Source organism: Artemia sp. Qi Xiang Cuo, chromosome 5 (assembly GCF_049724085.1).
Source record: "Artemia sp. Qi Xiang Cuo chromosome 5, ASM4972408v1, whole genome shotgun sequence".
Lineage (NCBI taxonomy): Eukaryota > Metazoa > Arthropoda > Branchiopoda > Anostraca > Artemiidae > Artemia > Artemia sp. Qi Xiang Cuo.
Genome location: NC_142798.1, coordinates 6945079 through 6969851, shown reverse-complemented (window position 1 = coordinate 6969851; position 24773 = coordinate 6945079). Strand labels below are relative to the sequence as shown.

The 24773-nt window shown below is 35.5% G+C and overlaps 1 protein-coding gene across 2 annotated transcripts in view; it reads left to right on the top strand.

The window, feature by feature from the left end:
- The window catches only part of LOC148951752 (uncharacterized), a 104729-nt gene that overhangs the window by 67597 nt on the left and 12359 nt on the right, over positions 1-24773 (top strand). For both annotated transcript variants that reach the window (XM_089089316.1, XM_089089315.1), the window contains exons 11-13: positions 5665-5895; positions 12535-12682; positions 17098-17329. In XM_089089316.1, coding sequence (XP_088945442.1) covers positions 5665-5895; positions 12535-12682; positions 17098-17329 — 611 coding nt within the window. The remainder of the gene's footprint in view (positions 1-5664; positions 5896-12534; positions 12683-17097; positions 17330-24773) is intronic.

The following is a 24773-nucleotide window of genomic DNA, read 5'->3' as shown; positions in this document are numbered from 1 at the left end:
ATAATCAAAGAGAAAAAAAGGAAAAGGGAAAAGGAAATTAGCTGAGGTAAGAAATGAATCAGTAACAAAAAAGTCGTTAGTGAGTTGATGACGAAAAAGGCAGAAAAGAAAAAGTATCCTTTTAATTCCTTGATTTCAAGGAAATTCAAATCCATACCGCCAGGAATCGTTTAGGAAACTTCCAGGGAATGTTGAGGGAAATCATGAACTAAACCAAAAGACCCTTTGTACATCCCTGTTGTCAAAAATGTATATCTGTAATATCCTGGGAACAGCTGTGGGAATAAGTTGAAAATTTCTAGGAATGTTGAAGCAGATGTTAAAATAAATAAAGAAACTTTGTACATCCAAGCTGTCAAAAAGGCGTACCTGCAACGGGTAAGGGTATTAAGTTATTTGATTGCTTGTCTTATTCATACCTTTTTTCTCACCCCTTTCATTGACTGAAGATGTTTGTTTGAAGATATAAGCTTGTTGCGTTCTTCAACGTACTCTGAAAACTCTGTAATAGTCAAAAATGAAAAACCTAAGGATCGCTATTGATTCTTAGCTATTATTAATTAGCCTATCTTTAGCTTACTGTTAAGTAACCTATGCTACTTGCAAACAGGAATCACGGAAGTAAATTTGTTGGAACTAATAAAGTTATATATCAACTGTTTTATTTTCTTTCTACTTCTTTTGAGGAGAGAGGCTCAAATGTCATAAAAATGTCGAATTCAAAATTTTGTTGTCATTGTTGTCATCAACTTGTCATTGACTGGTCATTTGTCCTCGTTTCTAATCTGTTAGAACCTGCCTCAACTTCTCATACTGGATGTTTACTGGCTATCTTCTTACGGGCCTTAAGAATGCATGGATACTTCATACTGGCCAGTTTTATCGCGAATTTGAATCTTATAACCTATATGGTTCTGAAATGTGGGCACTCCAAAAGACGGAGGAGGATTTATTGGATTTTTTTTACAGAAGAATTGTCTACGGATTGTTTTAAAACTCGTCTCATTGACCGTATCTCAAACAGTAAGCCGTACGAAAAATGTGGCTCTATCCTGCTTTCTAGGGCTATATTGAGAGAAAGGTAGGGATAGCTAGGACACGTTCTGTGGATGAAAGATTTCAGGCTGTCAAAGTTCGTCCTTCTCGGTTAACTATCTTGGAACAGACGAAAATTAGGTCATCCCTGAGTTTGGTGAGAGGAGTTTCTAAAGGAAGATTTAAGGGAAACTCAAAATTCTTGGGAGGGTCTAGAGAGGGGTCTAGACATTTGCCCCCTCCCCGGCGTATTCCTTCAGAAATCCTCCCTCCCCCGTGGAAAAATCTCCCCGTGTATTCCCCCTCAAAATCCCACCCCCCCCCTCGCGAAAAATTCCCACCCATATTTCCCTTATTTACACTATTAATACTTGTAAATTGGTTAGTAGCTTCCCGCTTTTTCAGTTTTCTGCTTGAGAATTCAAATATTGGTTTGTAAGTATAATTTTGGACAAGATATGATTTTTTAGTTATAATTTTCAATGAACAGTAGTTTTGTTGCAAGAGTTATTAATATTCAACAAATATTTAGGCGGATGTTGAACTAAATCAAAAGGAACTATGAGCATGTAGATTTTCAAAAAGGTGACAAAGCAGTATCTCAAGGACGGTTTTCATAACTAAGTCAGACCTTTAAGGGTGGCTTTGTGGCCGATTTGGAACTAGCCAGAAGACACTGTGTGTATAATACTCTTTAATTCAGCCGAACGAGAAAGACTTAATACTACCACTACAGTTACTGTTACCATGACGCTAATGGTATTAAGGTGAAACTTCTAGGGAACGTTTAGGGGGAGTTTCAGGGATTGTCCGTTTAATATACATATACTGATATTTATTGCATAAAGTCTTAATAATTTTTATTTATTAAAGTTATAAAAACGAAAATATTTAAAATATATTTAGTTTTCAGTAAAGTGCAAATTATTTTCTGGTCTTGAGAAGCCATGGTGGTTTTCAGCCCTACTCATGTTAATTTCTGCTCGTTTTAAGTTGAAATGTAAAATTGATCATCCAAAGATGAAGAAAGACAAATAAAAAGAAACTTGTCGAAGAATTCAGGGAAATTCTTCCCAGAAATTTTTTTCCCAACTGCAAATTTCTCACGAAAAATCCCCTTCCCGCAGAAAACTCCTTTTTGAAAAATGTCCTGTGTTTCCGGATGCTATAACATTGCTGATTCCTTTTGATAACCTGTATATTCATATACTTCTTGAAATTTTCATCTCAATGCTTTTAGCTTTACAAGCAGTTGCAAAAGAAGTAGTTGAAGGAATAGTAGTAGTAATAGTAGTAGCAGTAGTAGTAGCAGTAAATGTAGTAGTGGTAGTATTATTAGTAGTAGCGTGCAGGGGCGTCCTGAGGCTCATTTTATTGGGTGGGGGGGGGGGGGCGATCTTCGTAAATTTTACTGAATCGCTACCTGATTTATGCCAAATTTTCTGCAGAAATCAAGAATTTTGTTAATTTTCGACCGATTCTGTAAAAATTTTGCTGAAATTTTTGCCTTCGGTGAAAATTTTACCGAATGCAAAAAAAGTTGGATGGGGGTGGGGTGGCGCCCCCCCCCCATGTTTCTACCGGCACAGAGGGGGAAGAGGTGATGAAGGGCATCATGGGCCTTGCGAGGAAATTCTTGGGGGGTGGTTGGTAACAAGTACTACCAGGAGCTTTGTTTTCACGTATTCCTCTTCTCCTGTACATACGGTTTTAATGTATTTAAACAAACCCATATAATTTATTTAAACACAAGAGAACACTATTGTGGAGGTCGTGATGGCTTCAGCCACGTAGAATAACATGTAGTGCAGAACTTCTATACTCATGAACAATAATACCCGTCTCTGTCCACCCAAATTTTTTCAGTAAGATTATTATTGAGAACTTATTCAACAAAACTACTGGTCATCGAAAATTTTGACTGAATAATCAAATCTTGTCCAGCATTTTACTTACAATCTAATATTCGGATTCTCAAGCAGAGCACTGAAAAATCGAAAGCTTATAACTTTAAATCTCCCTTCTAATGAATATCTGGAATTATCCAGGGGGAATATGGGTGGGAATTACCCGGGGGAGATTTTCTGCGGGGGGAATACGCCAGCTCCCGTAAAGAAGGAGGCTTTGAAGAGATTGGAAGTACTTGCAGTGAGTTCTTAGTAGTAGTAATATTGTTTGAACTAGTTCTGAGTTCTGGCCTTGTTCAATCTGAGCTGATCATACTGGTTGATCAGGACGGAATTGAATCAGACTAGTCCCTTGTCTAACTTCAGCATTTTTCAGTACTGTCTGACAAGTTTTATTTTGTGGGATATCCTACATTAAGTTCCTTGTACTTGATTCGGATATATCATAGACGGGTTCAAGTTTGGGTTCTAAATATAGAACATAATATTACCTCTAAACAATGTCCTTGGCACGGACCAGAAAACTGCCAGAACTTTTCTGACGAGCACTGTTGGCCCGAATTCAGATGTAATAGGAGTTATGGTTCTGTTCAATATTGTCTGAGACGGGCGCATACGTATGATTTCCTTTATGTAGGGCAGAGTGGCGGAGGGTATCGAATTTGTCAAAGTGGCTTAAAAAGGATGGAAGTCATGGGAAATCGTGGCTTCAATAAGAGTTTACTAAGAGCTGTGTCTACTCCGACTCACATCGGTTAATTTTATTTGTGGTTCAATCTTTTATAGTGATTTTCAGTACGCCTAATCAGTTAGTTTTCAAGTTTTCTGACTAAAACGTTGCAATACACTTTGACTTGACATACCTTGACTTAAGGCTCTTGCTATCAGGTGGTTGCGCAGTTAATCGTTCAATAACTGCTCTGTTTTATCTGAGGATTTAAGCGTCAATAGGGTCGATTCGGTGGGTAGTGAGGTGACCTTGGATAAATGTGATCACCTACAGCGGTAATATCAAAAGACGGAATGCTAATTTTTGTGCCACACTGACATTCTTAGCTCCCTTCGACTCACCACGTTCTCCTATGTCTTAATTATCTCTGTAGATGCTTAGAAAGTATTGTTTTTACAGAATGCTTTATCGCTTTGTTCACTCAAAAATAGTTACAAGAAAAATATTTCGGTATCGTAACTGTTGTGCCGTATCTGTGCTTATCAAGCACAGTAAATAAAAGCAAAATAGAGCTCAGTTTTTTCCCTTCTTTGTTCTCCTGTGGAATTTTTGTATTTGAGCACAAACCATCAATACTACCACAGAGAATGAGTAACTTGTAAGAGTGGAAACGAGGGCTAGCGTCGGCAAAAAAAAAACAACCATCAACGCCATCTGGCGTTTGGCGTGTCTTGGCATTTTGTCAAGCTTTGTAATTGTTTTTCTGTCAGAAAGTGAGACCTGACACTTATTACTGCGCTAATTTTACCAAATCCACCAATTAAATTTATTATTCTTATTATTACCCTAAAAAAAAAAAAAAAAAAATAATGCAAAGACACGCCAAACGCTTGATGGCGTCCATGGTTTTTTTTGTCGATATTAGCGCGAGTTTCCGCTCTTGTAAGTTACCCATACTCTTTGGGTAGCCTACTACTTCGATGAAATATTGTTTACCATTAAGTGTTAAATTGTATCGCCAATATTTAGTAATTTCTTATATTCAGGGATTATCGAAACGTGAAATAGTTATAGCTCCAAGTCCTTCTTAAGTTTTGAGTTTGAACACTCGTGATTTTATGACAGAATTTGCAGCGCTAGCTCACAAATAATACAAGACCTGATGCCCCACTATTTAGCTTGCTCTATATAAAACTCGTTGCCATACATTCTATCCTCTGTATTGAGAGGTGAGGCGCTTAATTAGTATATCGTGGTAACCTTGGTAACGTGGAAACAATAAGTGGCAACTTCATCAGTTACAAATAATAAAGTTTGGTGTTATCAAGATCTAGCGACTCTCACCTTATATTATCTCATTGGTTATATCAAATGACTATTGCAGTAAACAATATATGAAATATATAAATATTTAGTCGTCTCTTTAATGTATATTATTAAATTATAGATTAAATTAAGTATTTGAAACCTATCAATTGGAGAAATTGGCTAGAAACCTTCAAACATAAAGCATCTTTCCAAAATCAGCAAGTTACATCCATGGAAATGATTTAATTAACCATTGCATTACCATAAACTTATTTGAATAATGATGTTACTGGGGACAGACGGGTCAAAATGGACAAACACTTTACCTTTGCTAAATTTCTGATTTTACACATGTAATAATTATGTATTATAATGTAGGTAATTTCCCTATCAACTATATAAAAGGATTTATCCCTTATCGAACTGTTATTTATGTATTATAATTTCAGGGCTTATCTTAATGGCTTGTGTATATATAATATTTGATGTATATATCCTCTTATTTTTTTTTATTGTCTTCTTTTTTCTTATATATATATATATATATATATATATATATATATATATATATATATATATATATATATATATATATATATATATATATATATATATATATATATATATATATATATATATATATATATATATATATATATATATATATATATATATATCTCAATGACTTACCTTGTGTAAATATCTTGTTTTACACATGTAACTAGTTATTTATTGAAATTTCAGGGTTTATCTTTGCCTGTCAACCATATCCTGCTTGAGTCACGAGATTTAATGAAAAAACCTGGACGTGCCGTCGGTATCTCTCTTCGCCGTATGTTCAACAATCGATTCATGTCTCATGTTCCACCCCTTCACGAAGAATTTGATGGATTTGAAGTACCTCGACACTTGCCACCTACTTTACACCCGCCTACCGAGACGTTGCGTAATCAGCTTGGCAGAGTAGATAACGAGGTTCGTTCTTTTTTTTTCATTTTTAAATGCTCTTTGAGCGGGAAAACTTTGCGGAATTAGCTTGACAAAGGAGATAATGAGATGGTTTTTTTTTTTTTTTTTTTTTTTTTTTTTTTTTTTTTTTTCATCATTTTTGAATGCTCCTTGAGAAGAAAAAAAAGTTGCATAATCAGCTTGGCAGATTAAATAATGAGGTGCTTCCTCGGTTTCTCTTTCGTATTTTTAAAGGCTCCTTGAGAGGGAAGAACTTCTGGTTTTTAATCAGAATTACATGGCAGCTATCCTTCGCCAAACCCTGGCATCTGTATTTTTCAGGTTTTCAATAAAATTGCAAGTCCTTTTTTTGTTTTATTTTTGGAATGGGAGAAAAAGATGGTACAAAATTTTGTCAATTAGTTTTTTGAAGTCTGTTTCGATCCTGTCTTAGCCACTCAGTTTTTTCTAGAATGTAGATGTTTTGGGTGTAGAAAACCAGTGAAGCTTTTTTAACCCTGTAGATAATTGGTCGTTTTTCAAAAAGAATCCCAGGTAGAGAAAATTCTGACTTGGCCCTTCAAATCATCTTGTCGATACTAGGGGAGGTCCATTCTTAGCTTAAAATCAGTTTTCTGTATGGGTACTAAATTTTGGCAAAGGGCAGCTGATGGGTTTTAAAATTCTTCGAAATGTGGTTTAAAAGAATTTTTCTATAGTCTGTATCTTCCCCTACTAATAAAAAATCTGTCTACTTTTCTTGAAAGAACTACTCTTCTTTTAATATTCTTGAACTAAGATTCTCGGGAATAAATTTCAGGGGATGTCAACCCTAGTGTCTAGGTCAGAAGTCCAAAGTTTTCTCCTTCTTTTTTTTTTGGGGGGGGGGGGGTTAAGCCTCTGTATACGTTGCTGTAAACACTGAATCATTGTTTAGGTAAATCCCTGATGCATATGTTGTAATCTCAAATCCAGATTTAACTACTGCATTATTCAATATCGTTCGGTGCCATAGGATTATCAATTTCCCTATCAAGTTTCTAGTTCGTTATGAAGTTTCTTTTTTCTGTACAAAGATTATGATAAAAACACTGGCAAGTGGCCCTTTTAGTTAAAAGCGTGGTTTGGTCATCATTTGTAGCAGTATATCAAAATTTGCATGCAATTTTATTGTATTTATATGTTACCGTTAATGTTCAAAATCTGATTAATGTTGACATTCACCGGTGAATGTCCGAAATTCCTTTTTCTCTGCTTGGATACAATTAGCTTTGCGAGTCAGCTTTTTTAGTCTTATGCAAACTATGATGGTGAAAGTTAAAGTTAGGTCATGTTAGTTTAGGTTAGATTAGGGTAGGTTGGGTTAGTTTAAGTTAGCCTCAATTTGGTTATAAATATCAGAAATGGGGCAAAAACTTAACCTAACATAACCAAACGTAATCTAACCTAGCCTGTCATCATCAAACCTTGCACTAAACTGAAAAAGTTGAGTGGTAAGGCTGACTAAATCCAAGGAGAAGAGATTTTATTTCGGATATTCACCAATTTTGGACATTCATAGTAACATATATAATAAAAAACTTGACCGTTTTTCCTACACCGTCGAAATGTGACTGCAGAAAGGTTGGCCACTGTGGTAGCATGTAACAAGAACTAGAGGAGCAGGTTAATAGCGGTATTTAACAGTCAATAACGGTCAAAAAAGGAATAACGGTCAATAAAATAACTGTATTTAGTTGCTGAGTTTCTTGTTCCTGTCAGAACAACATTCTATTGCTGTAATATGGTGGCACCAGTTGCTTTCTTGATGTCAGGTGACTGTAATTAAATAATTAATTATAATAACATAAAATAATTGTTACTAAATAACAGAGGAGCATGTTAATACTGGTATTTAACAGTCAATTACGGTCAGTAAAAAAAAAACGGTATTTAACTGCTGATTTTGTTGATGCTGTCAGAATGACATTCTATTCCTGTAGTTTGCTGAGACCAGTTGCTTTCGTGCTGTCAATTGACTATAATTAAATAATTGTTAAAACAGTAATAAATCATTAAAATTATATTAATTAAAAATGAATTAATTATTAAAACTGTAGTTAATTATTATTGCTGATAGCAGCAGTAAAAAAGATAGTATTCAAATCTTTAACGCGAAAATTTCAAAATATGATTTGTGTTGGATTTCGAAATTAGTGTCCTAAGAACGTGTTGGGCAGTATTTTGTCTCCTACCTCGCGTTGAACGGATGCTAATAGTTAACCTTAATAAGTGTGAGGGGGAAGGGGGGGGGGGGGGTCGAGGCTATCCCCTCCACTTAAATTCTAAATTTTTCAGGATTTTACCTCGCTTTGAAGGATGCTGATAGTTAACCTTAATAAATGTGGGGAGGGGCTCGAAACCTTCTCCCTCCCCTGAAATTCTAAATTTTCTCGGATTTCTCGCCACTTCTTAAACAGTCAGCTAATTCTATGCACATTTTTCTAGGTTAAATGGTACATATATATGTACATTTTTCTTTGGGAAAATTACATTTATAATGATGCGTATAAATGATGTGGGACCAAAAATTTTAGTCAGCAAAATAGTGGTGCGTAGGGACTACGTAACTAATGAAACATAATTGACATATATGCATTTTTCTTTTGCTTGGTCCCCGAAACAAAAACAAAATGTTTTGAATTTGTTACTCGTTTGAAGGCAAGTTTTTTTGTGAAGTTATCATAGTAACTCTAGGTCAAATTTTCGAAAAAAGGACTAAACTGTACTCAAAAAGAAATTGGAACCTTAAGTTATACTACGTAATTTTCACCAAATAGGGCAATAGTATCCAATCCACAGCTCACGGGCTGGTCGGATTAAGAGGGTATAAGATAAAACATGGTAAGAATCATAAACACTATTGCTAATGTTGCTACTAATAATCCACTTTGGCAACAAACCGGCTGAGGCTAACACCGCTCCGCAGACTCCTCCTCCATTCCAATCTATTCAAAGCATCACTCTTTACCCCCTCTGTGATGTTTCATTTTCTTTTAAATTCTTTCTTATGACCTCCTCCCAGCCCATTCGGGGACGAACTGCTTTTCGTTCGGCCCGAGAGGGATGACCGAAGAGAACAATCTTTTACAATCTGTCATCCGCCAAACGTGTTTTAGGCGTAACAACCTTTTTTTCATTATAGTCATAGAAAGTTGTAATCACGTCTTAGTTATAGATTTTAACATTCTAAGTTAATTTTGTAGCACATGCTTGGTTTATCTGAAGAGCTTGTTGCTTTTGTCATACTCAGGCGGGAAGGATGTGACGTATAGGCAGGAAGTAGGGCTAATGATGAATAAGGAAGCCTCCAAGTCTTGCTTAGGTTGGGAAGGTGTTAATAATATAATTCTAGTTACTCATTTTACGATTAAGAAATGCAGGGTATGAGTCATAGTAGTATATACCCCTGTTGAACCAACTGACAGATGGCATTGACTCAGTTGAATTTTCGTTACAGTTCTGGGAAAAAATAGACAGGTTCCCAGGTAGAAATATTGTATTTTTATTAGGGGATTTTAATACCCAGGTTGGTAGGAGTATGGTAAGATGATATCCTAGCCTAGTTAAATTTGGTGTTGGAACAGAAAACAGTAATGACAACAAACTGCTGCAATTTCGTAGTTATTACAATCTAGCTATAACCAATAAAGTATTCGGTCTTAAAATGGCCAATCAGTTAATATAGTACTCACGTGATGGTAAGATGGCCAATTTTATTGATTAGGTTATTTTAAATTGAAGACTGACAGGATCGATACTAGATACTAGGGAATAAAAAAGTTCTGTTATTAATGTTAGAACTGAAAAGATCATCTTTTAGTAATGTCTAGAGTTAATCTGAAGCTGAAATTTGGGAGGGGTAACTACATTCTGAGAAGTTATGACTTCGGTGCGGGACCTTAATTAGTGATAAGAAAACTGTTAAAGAGAAATGGGTTGAATATTTTGAGAATGTGTTAAACTGGGATAAAGTTACAGGTAGTGATATAGAAAAGAATAAAAAGATTTCTTACAGTTTGGAAGTTAAGGAAGATTCATTTTGCAGATAAGAGCTACAGACAGTTTTAAAAGGATTAAAAATTAATAAATGATTTTTTTTTTAAAATAGGGTGGTTGTGAAGTTAGACATAATTACTGAAGATAAGTTGTGAATATGATTTCTGAAGAAGCGGAAGTACCTAACGATTTTAGAAAAACTTTAGTTAAACCCCTTTATAGGAAAGGGGATAAGCCTGAGTGGTAATTATAGAGGAATTAGCTTCTGTGTTTTCTGTTTGTTTCTGTTTCTGTATTTGTTTCTTTAGGAAACAAATTATTAACTGTAATGATACTTTTTAGACGCAGAGATGCTGTAGATAAACTTTTAAGACAAAATCAGTGTGGTTTTAGGAAGGGTAGAGGTTTTGTTGGCCGAATATTTGCTCTAATGATTAGATAGATAGATATTTATTTCAAGAAATTACTATCACAAGCCCTGAAGGGCCGAATTCGAATTTCGAAGTCCATAAAAAAACAAACAAGCAAGAAAATCATAACAAAAGCACAGCAACTAAAAAATTGGCAACCAATGCAAAAAACTAAAAATAAATAAATAATTAAATATCGGAATGCTATATGATTCCTTTGTCACTTGTATTAAAAACTGCAAAATGGCAACTAGTTAAAAAGATAAAAACTGATAAAACTGGAAAAATAAATAATATACACATTAACAAATGTTTAAAAAACAACATAAAAAGGGGATAGGGGGGGAAAAAAAGAGTATAAAGAAAAACGAGCTGTTTCTTTTATTATATAAGAGAAAAGACAAAATTTATGCACAAATTAACAACTATTTATTATATCAGTAAAAAAAAAGGGATAAAAGATTTCTTATACCGCGAGGTAGTACAGAGAATGGGAGATAAGGTGGGAATAGGCTGTGACACAGTACGTGGAGGACAACTTGTATCAGGTACTTGGTATTCAAGGAAAAGGTTCGCAGTACAGGGGTTCAAAAGTGCCAACTTACCAAAACCAAGGCACAAATTATTTCTTCGTCTCTCGAGGGTCTCTAGGTTTGAAATATTTAACAAATGCAAATATGGTATCTTACTCTATTTAAATATAAGTTCGTGGCTTTTATTTTAGACATTTTAAATCTTCTAGATTGCGTCATTAGAGTGATCAATGTGTTCCATAGCAGGAGCTCTCTCGAATTTGATGCACGTAAACAAAATATGTAGCGGAGTTAAATATTATTAAAGACCACTAAGTTTGTTTAATATTAGATTTATTATTATTATTATGATTAATTATTAGATAATATTAATTAGATAATAATAATAGTTAAGAAGTGCATTAGTCATTATACCCCTTTAGTCCTCATTTTCATTAATTGTGAACAAACGTTTGATTCAGTAGATAGTAGAGCTTACGTGGAGGTCCATGGTATATTAAATAAATATGTTAAAGTGATAAGTGATAAGTTCGCTATTAAAACGGAGATAAGAAGGGTTGTGTTCTATACCCATCTATATGGAACCTTTTGACGGAATTTGTCTTAAGGAACTCTGCAAATGCTATGGGAGAGCATTGAATTAAATGGGAAGGTAAAACTCTGCTGGACTTAGATTATATAGATGAGTTTAGTGTCCAAGATGTTAAAGGTAGAATAGACAAGGCTCAAAGAGTATTTTTAACAGTTAAAGAAAGTTTGGAAGAATAGGAAGATTGAGTATGCGAACTGAGATTAGAAGATTGGAGGCTACAGTGACGACTGTTGTCAAGTATGGTTCTAAAACGTGTGGGTTTCGCAAGACGGAGGAAGATTTGTTAGATATGTTTTCTGTGGGTAGTTTTGGGTACCCATTTTACTGACCCTATTTCAAACAACAAGGTCAGGTGGCTGACAACCACCTGACAAACAACAAGGTCTAAGAAAAATGTGATTTTATTGCACTTTCTAAGGCCGTAATGAGAGAATGTTTGAGATTATTAGGATACGTTTTGTATATGAACGATGACAAACCGCCAAAAATCGTTCTTTTCGGCCATCCATCTAGGATGGCCGTTTATTTCGACCATCTAGGGCCAAACAAAAACAGGCCATTATTAAATGGGGCTGGAAGACATCACAAGGAGGATTTAAAAGGAGTTGAAACTTTTTTGGTGGGGGTAAAGAGGCTTTGAGCAGACCGGTATGGAGGAGGAGCTTCCATAGCTGTGTTGTCCTTAGGTGGCTTGGCGCTGAATTGAGTTCTTAGTAGTAGTAATTGTAATAATGATTATTCAACCTCCGTTTTACCTACTAAACTACTGAATGGTAACGGCTTGAGAGTTTGCAAACTATTAAATTTGTGAACTTGAAGAAAGTATTCAAAATAAACTACTATGCCTTTTTCCAGGATCTAATATATCTATAAGCGTTTCAGTACCCTATCTTATGCAATTGCAAGATGACTTTTCTCTAGTATCTTCCTAATTTTCCGCTTTGGAAGATACCTTTCCCAACGTTCCTAGCATCTTTCGAGTCACGATATTTCCAATGGATGAGGGTGGGGTCTGTAAAGTTGACCTTAGAGGGAATACTGGTATCCCCTACTGTTTATGGTTATGTTTATAACATAGTATCTGTTACTTTAGATGACCAATTTAGAGAGTAAGTTTCAACAGTCAACGACTCTTCCTAATCAAACTACTGAACAAACTTTACCTACGATCACCCTCTCAGAGCCAGAAGTCATCCGAGAAGCCAACGAGAAAACCAATATATTAGATGAAAGATTCCAAGGTAGAGTAAAATTGACTATAGGCTTTTTTTTTTTTTTTTTTTTTTTTTTTTTTTTTTTTTTGTACTCAGCTTTAAATGAAAAAAAGAGCATGAAAGGTCATTTTTAACTTCAATCATTTGCATGAGAAAGCTGATCGCAGTGACTTAGTATTAGAAACAAGACTAATATTCCTTGCGCCAATAGGAGATAACCTTGATTTGAAGCCTGGAAGAGAGTATATTGCTAAGGCTAGAAGAAACGACGTTCCACATCTATGCTCAATTTGTGGATTTATTGATGAAAGTTTGTTCCTTTTGATGTGCGATTGCAGAACATTGAAAATTTTGAGAGATTTTATCTTTGAGTCTGAATCATGAGTGCCTGTGAATTGTAGATGACGATATATGTTGGGATACTATCGCGTAGCTGGGAAGATTTCTGAGAGTAGCTATGGATTGCTTACCATAAAATGAAGATGAATTGGAGATTAACCGCCTATTTGTATATTAGGTTCTGGCTAATTTATTTTCCAATCATATATACATAAAATACTTAGTATACCATATCTGGCAGAGAGGCTAGCTTGTACCGATAAAACATCTAAAATAATAAATAACGAAACCTATGGATACTCACCACACCACAGCAGATATCCCACCCGACGGTAAAAAAAAAATTCCAACCAGCAATGGGACAACAAGAGGAAAATGAAGACCCGAGAAAAAGACCCAAAAACAAAACAAACATCAAATTAATAATAATAATAAATATAAAAATAAATAACCATCCAAAAGGAAGGAGTTCAACTTATTTTGCGAAATTCCTAACGACAAATCAAAATGGAAAGCAGACTCGTATTGGTTCCATGCAGCAACTACACTATTTCTTGGAGAAAAACAGGACCTCTCTGAGATTATCAATGGTCTGTGTAGTTTACATGTATTGCGAGTTAGGTACAAAAATGACACAGCAATTGGGAACAGATCAAAAGAAAAGAAATAGCTAGGCAGTGTCAGAAGATTGTGCTTAACTTCAAGTAATAACGAATGAAAAGTAACTGCCAGTTCAACAGGAAGAATATTCAAAAAAGAATGTAAACTCTTTGTAGAGGACTTGTTTGGAAGAGTCGCGGGGGAAGGAAGAAAACTTTTTAAAATACGAAGCGCCTTATTGTGTTGTTTTTGGAGTGGAATAAAATGGGATCTGAAAATATTCAATTAAATAAGTGGGCAGTAATTTAGGTAAGAATGAACAAGTGCAAAATAAATACAACGCATAGCTTCCAGAGGCAAAACAGATTTCATACGGTGCATAATGCCTATATTCCTTCCAAGCTTCAATCTTAAACTATTAATATGTGACTTCCAAATTAAATTCGAGTCAACCAGTATACCTAGGTAACAAAAATATCCACACGTGATATCTCTGTACTTGACACAGAAGAGTCAATCAGCTTAAGACATGGAAGGGCTCGTGATGTAGGTGAATATACTATAAATTTAGTATTCAAAGTATTCAAAGCACTCAAAGTATTCAAAGTATTCAAGTATTCAATGCACAGTTTATAGACAGTAAGCTTATCGCAGATAATTTCTGGTCTTCGGTCTCGGTGCGAACAAAAAACTCCTCCCACTTGTTTCTGCCTTAGCGGATTAGTCTGTTATCGTCAATCACTGAGAAATGGTTACCAAGTGCATTATTCGTAATAGCGGGTTTCCATTTGTTTCGTGTCCAAGAGAAATCTGACTTGTCTACCCGCGAAAAGATCTGATAACGCCTATGTTTCTATCTGCAAAAACGTTCTCCGGAGCACTCGCACCCCTGTCCGGGTTTTTATAATGGGGGAGATAGAGAATGATCATACTGCTAATTCTATAAACTGTGATTCAAAGCTTGCCTATTTGCCGTAAACCATACTACTAGTCTATCAAATGCATGAGTTAAATTATGTTTTACACTATCTTCATCAACTCCAGAAACAGTACAGGCTGTGTAATCAGCGAATAGCGTGGTCAGCCTCAGGCCTGCAATTGAATTACTAAAATCATTAACATTTATTAGAAGCAACAGAGGGCCTAGAATTGACCCTTGGGGTATCCCAAAATTATTTGACTGATTTGAAGACAATCATTTAACATCACCCCCGTCAATACACTGAACTCTATCTTTTGAATATGACATTATTAACACATTAGCCTGACCTCGTATACCACAATTTGACAATTTCTTATTTAAAATTATATGACTTATAGTATTAAACGCTTTCCGAATGTCCACAAATATAGTAGCTGGAATTTCATCCTTATCCAAGGCAGCATGTATAAACGGGGTTACTGCCAAAATAGCATTTTATGTGGAATGGCTTTTGCGAAACTCAAATTGGGACTTACTAAAAACACTATTCTCTTCAAGAAAATTAACAATTCTTAGAAACAAACAAGGTTGCGATAATCTTTCCATAAGCAGATAGGATAGATATAGGTCTATAGTTAGACGGGTCACTCACATCTCCCCCTTTTTGCAGTGCAATGACACGGGTGGACTTCATGCTAAAAGGAAAAACACCATTCTTGAAACAAAGATTAATTATATACACAAGAAAACTAACTATACTAGGCATAATCGATTTAAGTAAATTTTTAGAAGATCTATCAATTCCTTCTTATTTTCCATTTTTGAGTTTATAAGGTACTATCATCAATTCAGCAGATGAAACTAGGGGAGGATTGTGGATCGGTGAGTGGGGGGGGGGGTTTAAAACTTTTGAAGTCAACAGAATTTGGTGCTAAATTTTGTGGTGCCTCTTCTGACGTCTATTCACCTATTTTGGCGAAGTGAGTGTTGAGAATGATAGCAACGTTAATTTTTCCTTTAATAGCTGTATTACCATCCGGGGTTGTCATCTCGTCTAGAAGAGAATTCATCTTTTTTTGCCGATACGATTTTTTATTAATGAGCACACCTTCTTAGGAGATCCATGCGCATAATTGAATGCCTTCAAATAGTACTGCTTTTTAGCAGACCTTATAGCTTTAGTCAAGCAATTCTAGTATGTTTTAAAAGAAGCTGAACTTATCTAGTCTGGACTAGACAAATATTTTTTAAATAGCCGGTTCTTTAATTGGATTGACCTTAGTAGTCCTCGGCTTGTTGGGTCTATTGTAACGTCTTAAACGGTTGAAGACATGGGACAAGCCAGACTGAGTGCTTTGATGAATTCTTGAACAAAATAATATGAAGCTTGACTTGTATCCTCACAGTCTAAGCATGATGATGAGTAGATTTTAAGGAGCAGTTCATTCAATGGCTGAACAGATGCAGTGTCTAGTCTTCTAGTTGTCTTGATTGGAGTTGCCAATTGCTGACACGTATGAATCTCCATTAGAAGCATAAATTGGTCTGACGTTTCATCGATAATAACATTGCATGAGTCAAATTCAATATTAAGAAAAATATTGAAAATATACAAATATTGAAAAAAAATATATATAAGAATATTGAAAAATATAATGTTCAGTATGCTCCTAAAGTTTCATGTTCAGTACCACATTCATCAGCGGGAAGCCATTTATCTGTATATAAATATACTTTATATAACTGGTAGTTTTTAGAACTGGCTGCCAGCTAATCTAAAAACTATGCCATAGAACAGTAGAGCTGTGAAGCTATAGAACAGGTAACAGTTTCTCACAATAATCTTGAAATATTTTCGATGAGGTCAGTCCATTGGTTTTCCCATGTTCATAGTAGAGTACATGTTTCTCTTTCGCTTCTGAACCTAAAAACAAGTGATTTTGCCTTATAGACATTGCAGGCCTCAATAGGCTTCATTAAAAGGAAACGAATTTTGTGTCTAACTAGATCTTTCATATTTTGGAAGAGTAAGATGACTTAACATTTAGGGTAAAGGGATTAAACTGTTTTTTTCTTTGGTCCTCGCTGTAAACGCTAAGTTTATTGTTTTTTTTTTAATTTATTTTTTGTTTTTAATTATTTTTATGTTATGTTCGTCGTCCTGCTCGATCTTTGGCTAGTTTCTGTATGAATATCTGTTCTTTTCCGTGCTAGCATAAAAAAAAATGTAAAAGTTATGTGATTATGAATACAAAAAGTTTTCTTTTCTTTTGTAAAATACATTTATTTTTCCTTTTTTTTTCCGAACACAGATTCGTGACCCTATGTCATGTTACTTTAGTTTTTATCCCTTTTCAGATTAAATTTATGTGTTTTAACTTTCCTTGTCAGTTTTTTTCTAATTTAAATTCATTAAAAAAGGGGGGAAGGTGTTATTTTATAGCCGAATTATGATTTACAACAGCGTTGTTAATTGATTTCTAATTTTGTCGTGAAACATAAGTTCGGCAGTCTTCGCTTGTCATAGCTCTTGTAAATAAACAATTCTTCTTATCTTAATTTAAAATAATTTCTATTATAGTTACTGATCAGCCTGTTTGTAAAAACACACCACTGGAAGGACGTGATTTAGTTCCTCTCCAGGCAGTCGATCCTCGGATGGATGGCTCTCTTATGGAAACGTTAAATGAACCGACGAGGATTTTACCCGCAGATGAGACCCAAGTCATTGCCCCTATTGAACATATTATAGCTCCCATCCCTATAGAAGTAGAAGATGAAGATAAAGAGAACAAAGATGTTGCCGGCAATAGGTATTCCTTCCTACCACTTGGTTATAATGTTGGTATATGTTAAATATTTATATTTCTGTGTGGTTCACTATCAATATGTCAGAGGAGAGGGGATCAGTAGTAATAAAAGGTATCTATTTGAGGATTTAAATAATAAGGATCCAGAATTTAAAAAATTGGAATTTGAAGGCACCCCCTCCCCCTGCTCCAAGGGTATCCATGGCAGGCGCGTGTGCGGGATTTATTATTGGAGTAGAGCGCGTCAATGTTAAACTAAGGAATTGAGGATTTAAATAACATGTGCCTAGAAAATAAAAAAAGCTTCGGGAGTTTTAGAGGTGAGGGGCTCCGAGTTGAATCGAAAAAATAATAACAAAAAGACACATTCCATAAAATTTGAAAATAAGGTTTTTTGAATCTCCATTATAAAAAAGATTGAACAAATCTTGGCTGGCCGTAAAAGCCCCCTTTCCTTGATTTTGAAAATAGCCTTGTTTTGATTCTTTATTATAAAAAAAAAGAAATCCAGGTTGTCCCTGCGACTGTCCGTGGTATTTGTAAAAAAAATAATCTAAAAGCTGGAGAAGCGTTCTACAAAATTTGATTTGAAGTTCTAAGTCGCTTTTTATGATTCAGCTAGATGGAAAAAAAAGTGTTCTTAGATGTTTCATAATAAAAATTAAAAACAAAATTATTCTTTCAATTTACCAGCTAGTTTTTGAAAGTTTAAAGTCATAAAATGAACAAAAACTACAAAATATATGAATAATAAACACGAAAGAACGAACTAGTTGTAAAGGGACTAAAAACAAAGTTTTGAAAAACAGAAGACAACTCTCTTTCTCTTTTCTTAATCAAATCTCTTTTTAGATTTATTGAATTGCATGAAAACAGCTAAAAATTCTAGAAAGTTTGCGTTTGAAGGTTTAGGAGGTACATTATAAATGAATAAATGATTTTTATTACCCATCTTTAACAATACAAAAAAGTAAAAATGGAGTAGAGAGAAAATGAAAAGAAAACAACAAAACACATCGAACAAACGAACAACTTAAATTAATACTTCAATAATAATAATAATAATAATAAAAAAAAAAAAAAACAATGGTGAAACTATTTACATAAAAAGACAACCATTACACATTGTTGAGTATAGCTTCATACATTTTTTTAATGATCACAATTAAACAAAGACCAGAAAGGTGACAAAGCTAAGATATGAGGGCTGGCAAAGGAATTTAAGATCCCTGCTAGAATGCGGCGGTTATATAGGCGTTTGCATTACAAAATCATCCCATACGCTTTTCGGACTTTCTATTTGAGATCATTTATTAGACAGGACCGGGTAGCTTTAAGATTAGACCCAATTGGCAAGCCAGGGTAATTCATTGACGCTGCTACAGTAACTGTATTACTACCTAGTGCAAATATGACAGGCGCCAACTCTTTCTTACGACAATTAAAGACGACCACCTCGATTTTGCTGGAGTTGAATTCTAGGCCTATTTTAGCATATTCGTTAGACAAAACTCTGAAATTACTCTCTATGCCACAGACGGATCTACTCAGATTTAAAATGTCATCGGCATAATTAACAAGAGACAAATCAATTCCACGAAAAATAAAGCACGTTTTCACCGGCTTCTGGGCCTCGATGATACTGTTATTATAAAGAGGCGGTGATGATAAAGCCCCTTGGCGAATGCCTTTCCGTACTGGTATGAGGAAATCGGATACTGTCGGGCTCTGGTTTTTTACTACCCGTACTCTAACCTTCAACTTAAAATACATGTTCCTATAAGCAGCAATTATAGATCTGTCGTCGTGGCCTGCAAGTACCACGGTTTCTTCTTTAGCATCTGCGCCCAACAAAACATTAGACACTAGGCGATGCACGTGCTCGTGGCTAATATTTCTCTTGAAACCGAACTGCGAATCTGGCGTACTGCAAACATACTTTATCTCCTCAATAACTAATAACTCCATTCATCTACAAAAAACGAGAGCAACGGTTATCGGGCGGTAAGAACAACATTCAGATGGTTCTTTACCTTTCTCGATGACAGGGGTAATTACACCGGTGCAAAAAATATCTGGCACTAGACTGCAGCTAAAAATAATTTGGAACATAAGTGCTAGATGTACTGTTAACAGTTAACTACTGAGAATCAGATGCATACCACAAATATTATCTACTCCTTTAGAGTACTTCATTTTTAGTTTAAGGATAGCCGAACGAACATCCGACACACTGACTACGTGACTAAGATCCGGTTCCAAAGATTCTAAACAGATCAAGATCTCTTTCAAACTTGCACTCCAATTCAGGATCAGGTGAAGCAAACTCGCTCGTGAAATAACTATTCCATTCACTTTGACTAGGGGCGGATTCGTTACTGGGTGCTTTTGCAGATAGGTTCTTCTTGATTAATTTCGAAATTTTATTTGGATCGACTCGTAGCGACTCACTGTTTTCATCAATCACACGAGAGCGATGCATTTGGAGAACTGTCGCTTTATATACAATCGAACACTGTTTACGACGCCTTGTTTAGGCGTCGAATCAATCCACACTCTATAGCACATTTTACCTTGTTGACACGCATTAACCAAAGCTGGGTTTCCCAACCATCCTGGAACTTCTGGAACTTATATTAAGCTTATGGTTTATACCTTTTTTATGTAGTGCATATGTATTTGGGGCTGTCAAATATTTCACCTTTAGTAAAAACTGAGACTTTGGTTACTATAGAGTTTAGTTTACTATTGGTGCAGGTTGATCATTACTTACAGCTCCTTACTTGGAACAGTTTCATTACAAACAAAATAAAAATGAAGAATGAAGCGTTTTGCGCTGAGGAAAGGACAGGGTTCTCTGAGGGGGGGATGCCACAAAGGTATGCGTGGTTCTCGTAAAACCAGCTTTAAGGTAAAAGATTCTCTTGAATATTCCCCTTAGAAGAATGTTATTCCGTTACTAAACGGAAAATGGCACGTTTGTATCGTATTTAAAAGGGTTCCCAATTGTAAAAATGAGCCCTTACTAAAATTTTAGAGTTCTAAAGCGCATTTCTAGCTCTATTGCAGTAAAAAGGACTTGTAATTATCAACTTATCAACTTTCCTTATCAACTGATGAGTCTCAACTAACCAAACTTTCGACTTTTTAACTTGATATTTTATATCAGGTGCTTCTCCAAAACTCAATTTCTTGTTTTTGGTTCTAATCAGCCTGCAGACTTCAGGATACAGGTTGGCCCTGTCACTGTTTTTGCTTTCATGTCTCTTATGTAACTCATGCTTTCACTACGGTGTATTAGTTCGGGTAAAAAGGATAGCTCATTACTAACATCTTACTGGAAAATACCTGTGAACTATTATCCAGTGTGAAAGATCACTGAAAACAGAATGCTGAAATATATTCACCGGTGAATATCAACAAACACCAAATACGTCAGTGAAAGACCAGATATCTCATTACATTCTTGTGTTTTCGGACCCTCACTGGTGTATGTCGACAATCACAGGTATGCTCTGGTGAATATCCAAAAGAGAGGATAAAGCTCCAATCCTTAAAACTCAATCCTAAGAATGTCTGGAAGAGAGGAAAAAAACCCACTCCTTAAAACCCTTGTCTTATGCAAAGTTTGATGGTGACAGCAACGTTTGTTTAAATTTTACTGATGGCCGATACCCTGATTTATACAGAACGGATATTGCAGTGAATCGTGATCTTTTTTTGAAAAGTTAAATGCATTAATTGTGGGTAAACGAGAAGACAAGTGCTTTTATTTTCTCAAGAAAAGTAGTCTAAAATACTTTCTAAAGTGGTTTCTAGTAAAATTAATTGCAACATACCTTTGGATCCAGACAAATAAAATGTTTCGACGCTATAAATATTGAAATCACGTTTTTTAAACGTCTTGACGTTATAATATTGCAATCAGATAATGGTAGTGAATTCAGTAATCAAGTCATATCAGAAAGTTGCGGTTTGTGAAATTTTTTATAACTATTATTTTTTTCTCATTAAAAATGTTGTGTGTTTTGCGTTCTTAGTCATTCCTCCCAGAACGAGCGGCGAAAAATCTATCCCAACTGAATTACGAAGAAGAAAATATAAGTTTCAGAAATACTCAACATTCACCATTAGTGCATGGTGAATGTCGACATTCTCCGATGTAAGTCAGAAATACAGATATTCAACCAACATTACGGATATACGCCAAGCAACTATGTTTTTTGACATTCACCGGTGAATGTAAATTTTTCTGAATGGAAACAAATTGGTTTTCTGTTTTCCCACTTCGCAAACATCTGTTTCGCATTTCAATTTTGGAGAAAAAACAAAAAAAGAAATTCGAAAACATGTGCCGTATTTGCTAGACTTTGATCCATTCAGTAGTTGATTTTCTTAAATTGTGAATTATGCTATAGGATTATAGTGTCACATTATAGGATCCCTTGTGATCTTCGGCTTCTGAAACCTGAAAATAAACTTTGGGAAACCTTTGTTAGTTCTATTGGGGAAAAGGCAAGCAGCTCGCGAAAACACATCCTGTCTATAGTCTATTGTAAACTACAGTAAAGGATGATAGTATATCATAATACAGGATCCCTTGGTTGTTTCTTCTCATCTTAAACCTGGAAATAAACTTTGGGAAATCTTTGTTGGTTCTATTGGAAAAAAGGCAAGCAGGTCGCGAAATCACGTCCTGTGTATAGTCTATTGTAAACTACAGTAAAGGATGATAGTATATCATAATACAGGATCCCTTGGTTGTTTCTTCTCATCTTAAACCTGGAAATAAACTTTGGGTCTCTTGCCAGTCTCTTTCTGGCATTTGACCTTTTAACACCTATGCTGGGTTAAATTTTTGAAACCCGTTTGGAAGTTATTATAATCCAAATTTCAGTCATTGAACAGTTTCGAGCTATATTAACTGGATTTATTGTTTCACTATTATGTCAAGGCCCATGAAATTTACATGCTCAGAGTGCAGACTTCGTGCCGCTAGTGGAACAGTGCATTTAATTCTCTGTGTCGGAAGGCCAAGTCTCAGTATTATCACAGGAAATCTTCTGAGTGTGAAAAAGATGTTGGGAAGACACAGAAAATTATTCATCCTTTACTTAGACCAACTCCCCCTCCGTCCTTGGTTTCAACAATGCTATTAGTCGATGCTAAAATTGTCCAAGGAGAAGCAAATGTTCAGCTAGAGCTTATGCCTTATTTTAATAGTACTAGAAAGACAAAAGCTTCCTCTGTGAGCTCTACAGCTCCTCGTTGCGATTTCAGAACCTATCTTGGACCTCCATGTTTAAAGTCAATGGTCTTGAACCCAGTTTCTGAGTTTGAGTTAGCTCGGATCGTAAATGCCCTTAAAGGTTCATCGTCTTCAGGGCCAGACAGAATTCCTACAAGGGTTATCCGTGCCGTTTTGCCTGCTATTCTGTCACCATTGACTAAGCTTGTCAATCTGTCTTTCGAGAAAGGAATTTTCCCTGAATCACTCAAGCGAGTTAAGGTTATAGTGCTGTCTGTATAAAGGTGGGTCCCGGAGTGATCCTGCTAATTATAGGCCAATTTCTCTTCTATCTGTTTTCAGCAAAATTTTTTGCTATCCAGGTTTCTTAGTTTTCTGGATGTCAAAAAATTTTTCCATGATTTCCAGTTCGGATTCCGAGCGAATCACTCTACAGAGCATGCTTGCGCATCTCTATTGAATTTCATTCATTTGGCAATAGATTTTGGTCTTATCCCGGCAGCTTTATTTTTAGATCCTCGTAAAGCCTTTGATTCTTTGACTGGTTAGATCCTTCTTTGGAAACAATCACATGTTGTTCTCGAATAAAATGCTTTTTATTGGTTTGAGCCACATCTGTCTGTGAGACTTATTCAAATTTATCCGCTTTTCCAGATCCATTCTGGAATACATTATGGCGTCCCACAGGGATCTGTTCTTGGCCCCGTTATATTTCTGATTTACGTCAATGATCTGATTTCAGCAGTCAAGAACACCAGTCCTCTAGTATACTGCAATCTGTGTGATCCGGATGTTCCTTCGTGTCCAAATGCTACTTCTAATGAAGGTTGTCTCATTGTTTCTTCTGATGAAAGCACTTTTGGGGCTCTAGCGAAAACGGGATTTAATATCGGGTCTAACCTGGTTGTAATATTTGAGATATAAGTTTCATGGTTTGATGTGAATTACTTGGCCCTGAATGTTACCATGTTAAATTTTATTATCTTGTCTTGAATTGGTGTAGCTTTCCTTCTACTGACACATCTTCAGGTGTCACAAGGCTCCTTGTGTAGACCAAAGAATCGGTTGGTCCGGTTTCTTGGTATCCTGCTTGATGAGAACCTTTCGTTTAGACACCATATAGCCATGATTAGTGTTGAGGTCTCACGGAGTTTGGGTGTCATTCGAAAACTCAAACACACCTTTCCTGGATCTATTCTGAAGCTTCTTTTTTTCTGCCTTGTCCAGTCATATGTCTCTTATTGCCCCATAGTATGGATGTCTACTTTTCCTTCTACACTGCGGTCGCTTTCTGTCATGTATAACAAAACACGGCGTCTGGTTATGGACACCAACCCTTCTTCACCAAGACCGCTTCTAAATCTACAGTCTATCTAAATTCTTTCTTGTGCTTCTTTTGTTTTTCATCAGCTTCATGGCAATTTTCCAAAATCCCTTCAAAAAATTTCTCAGTTTATTTCTGATTCAGCTCCATATAACCTTCTTTCGTCACATAATATCTGAATTCATCCTACTCCCACTGTGCGGTCAGATTTCAATCCCCTCATCGCTTGTCATCAGGTTTGGAACTCCCTGCCTTCTTCAGTACAGCAATGCCACTCGTTTGGCGCTTTCAAGAGGATTCTTAAGGACTATTTAGTTAAGAATCAAACAGAATACTTCTTTTTTTTTTTTTTTTTTTTTTTTTTTTGTTTTTTTGATGTCCCCTGAATGTTTAGTTTTGTTATATGGTGGTCTTCTCTGCGCTATGACTCCCAGGCCTCAAGTATGGTCTCTTTTTAATTTTATATGTTGTTTGGCGATTGATTTCTTTTTTATGGTTGTTTGGATATATTGTATTATTTTTTTTTTCTCATTCCTCCTTGTATCCCTGGCCATTGAGCCTTTCGAGGGGGATTAGGAGTGCTGTGATTGGATTGTGTATGTATTGTGGAATAAAAACTCTGAACTATTGTAAACTACAGTAAAGGATGATAGTATATCATAATACAGGATCCCTTGGTTGTTTCTTCTCTTCTTAAACCTGGAAATAAACTTTGGAAAACCTTTGTTGGTTCTATTGGGAAAAAGGCAAGCAGCTCATGAAAACACATCCTGTATGTAGTTCATTGTAAACTACAGTAAAGGATGATAGTATATCATAATGCAGGATCTCTTGGTTGTTTCTTCTCTTCTTAAACCTGGAAATAAACTTTGGGA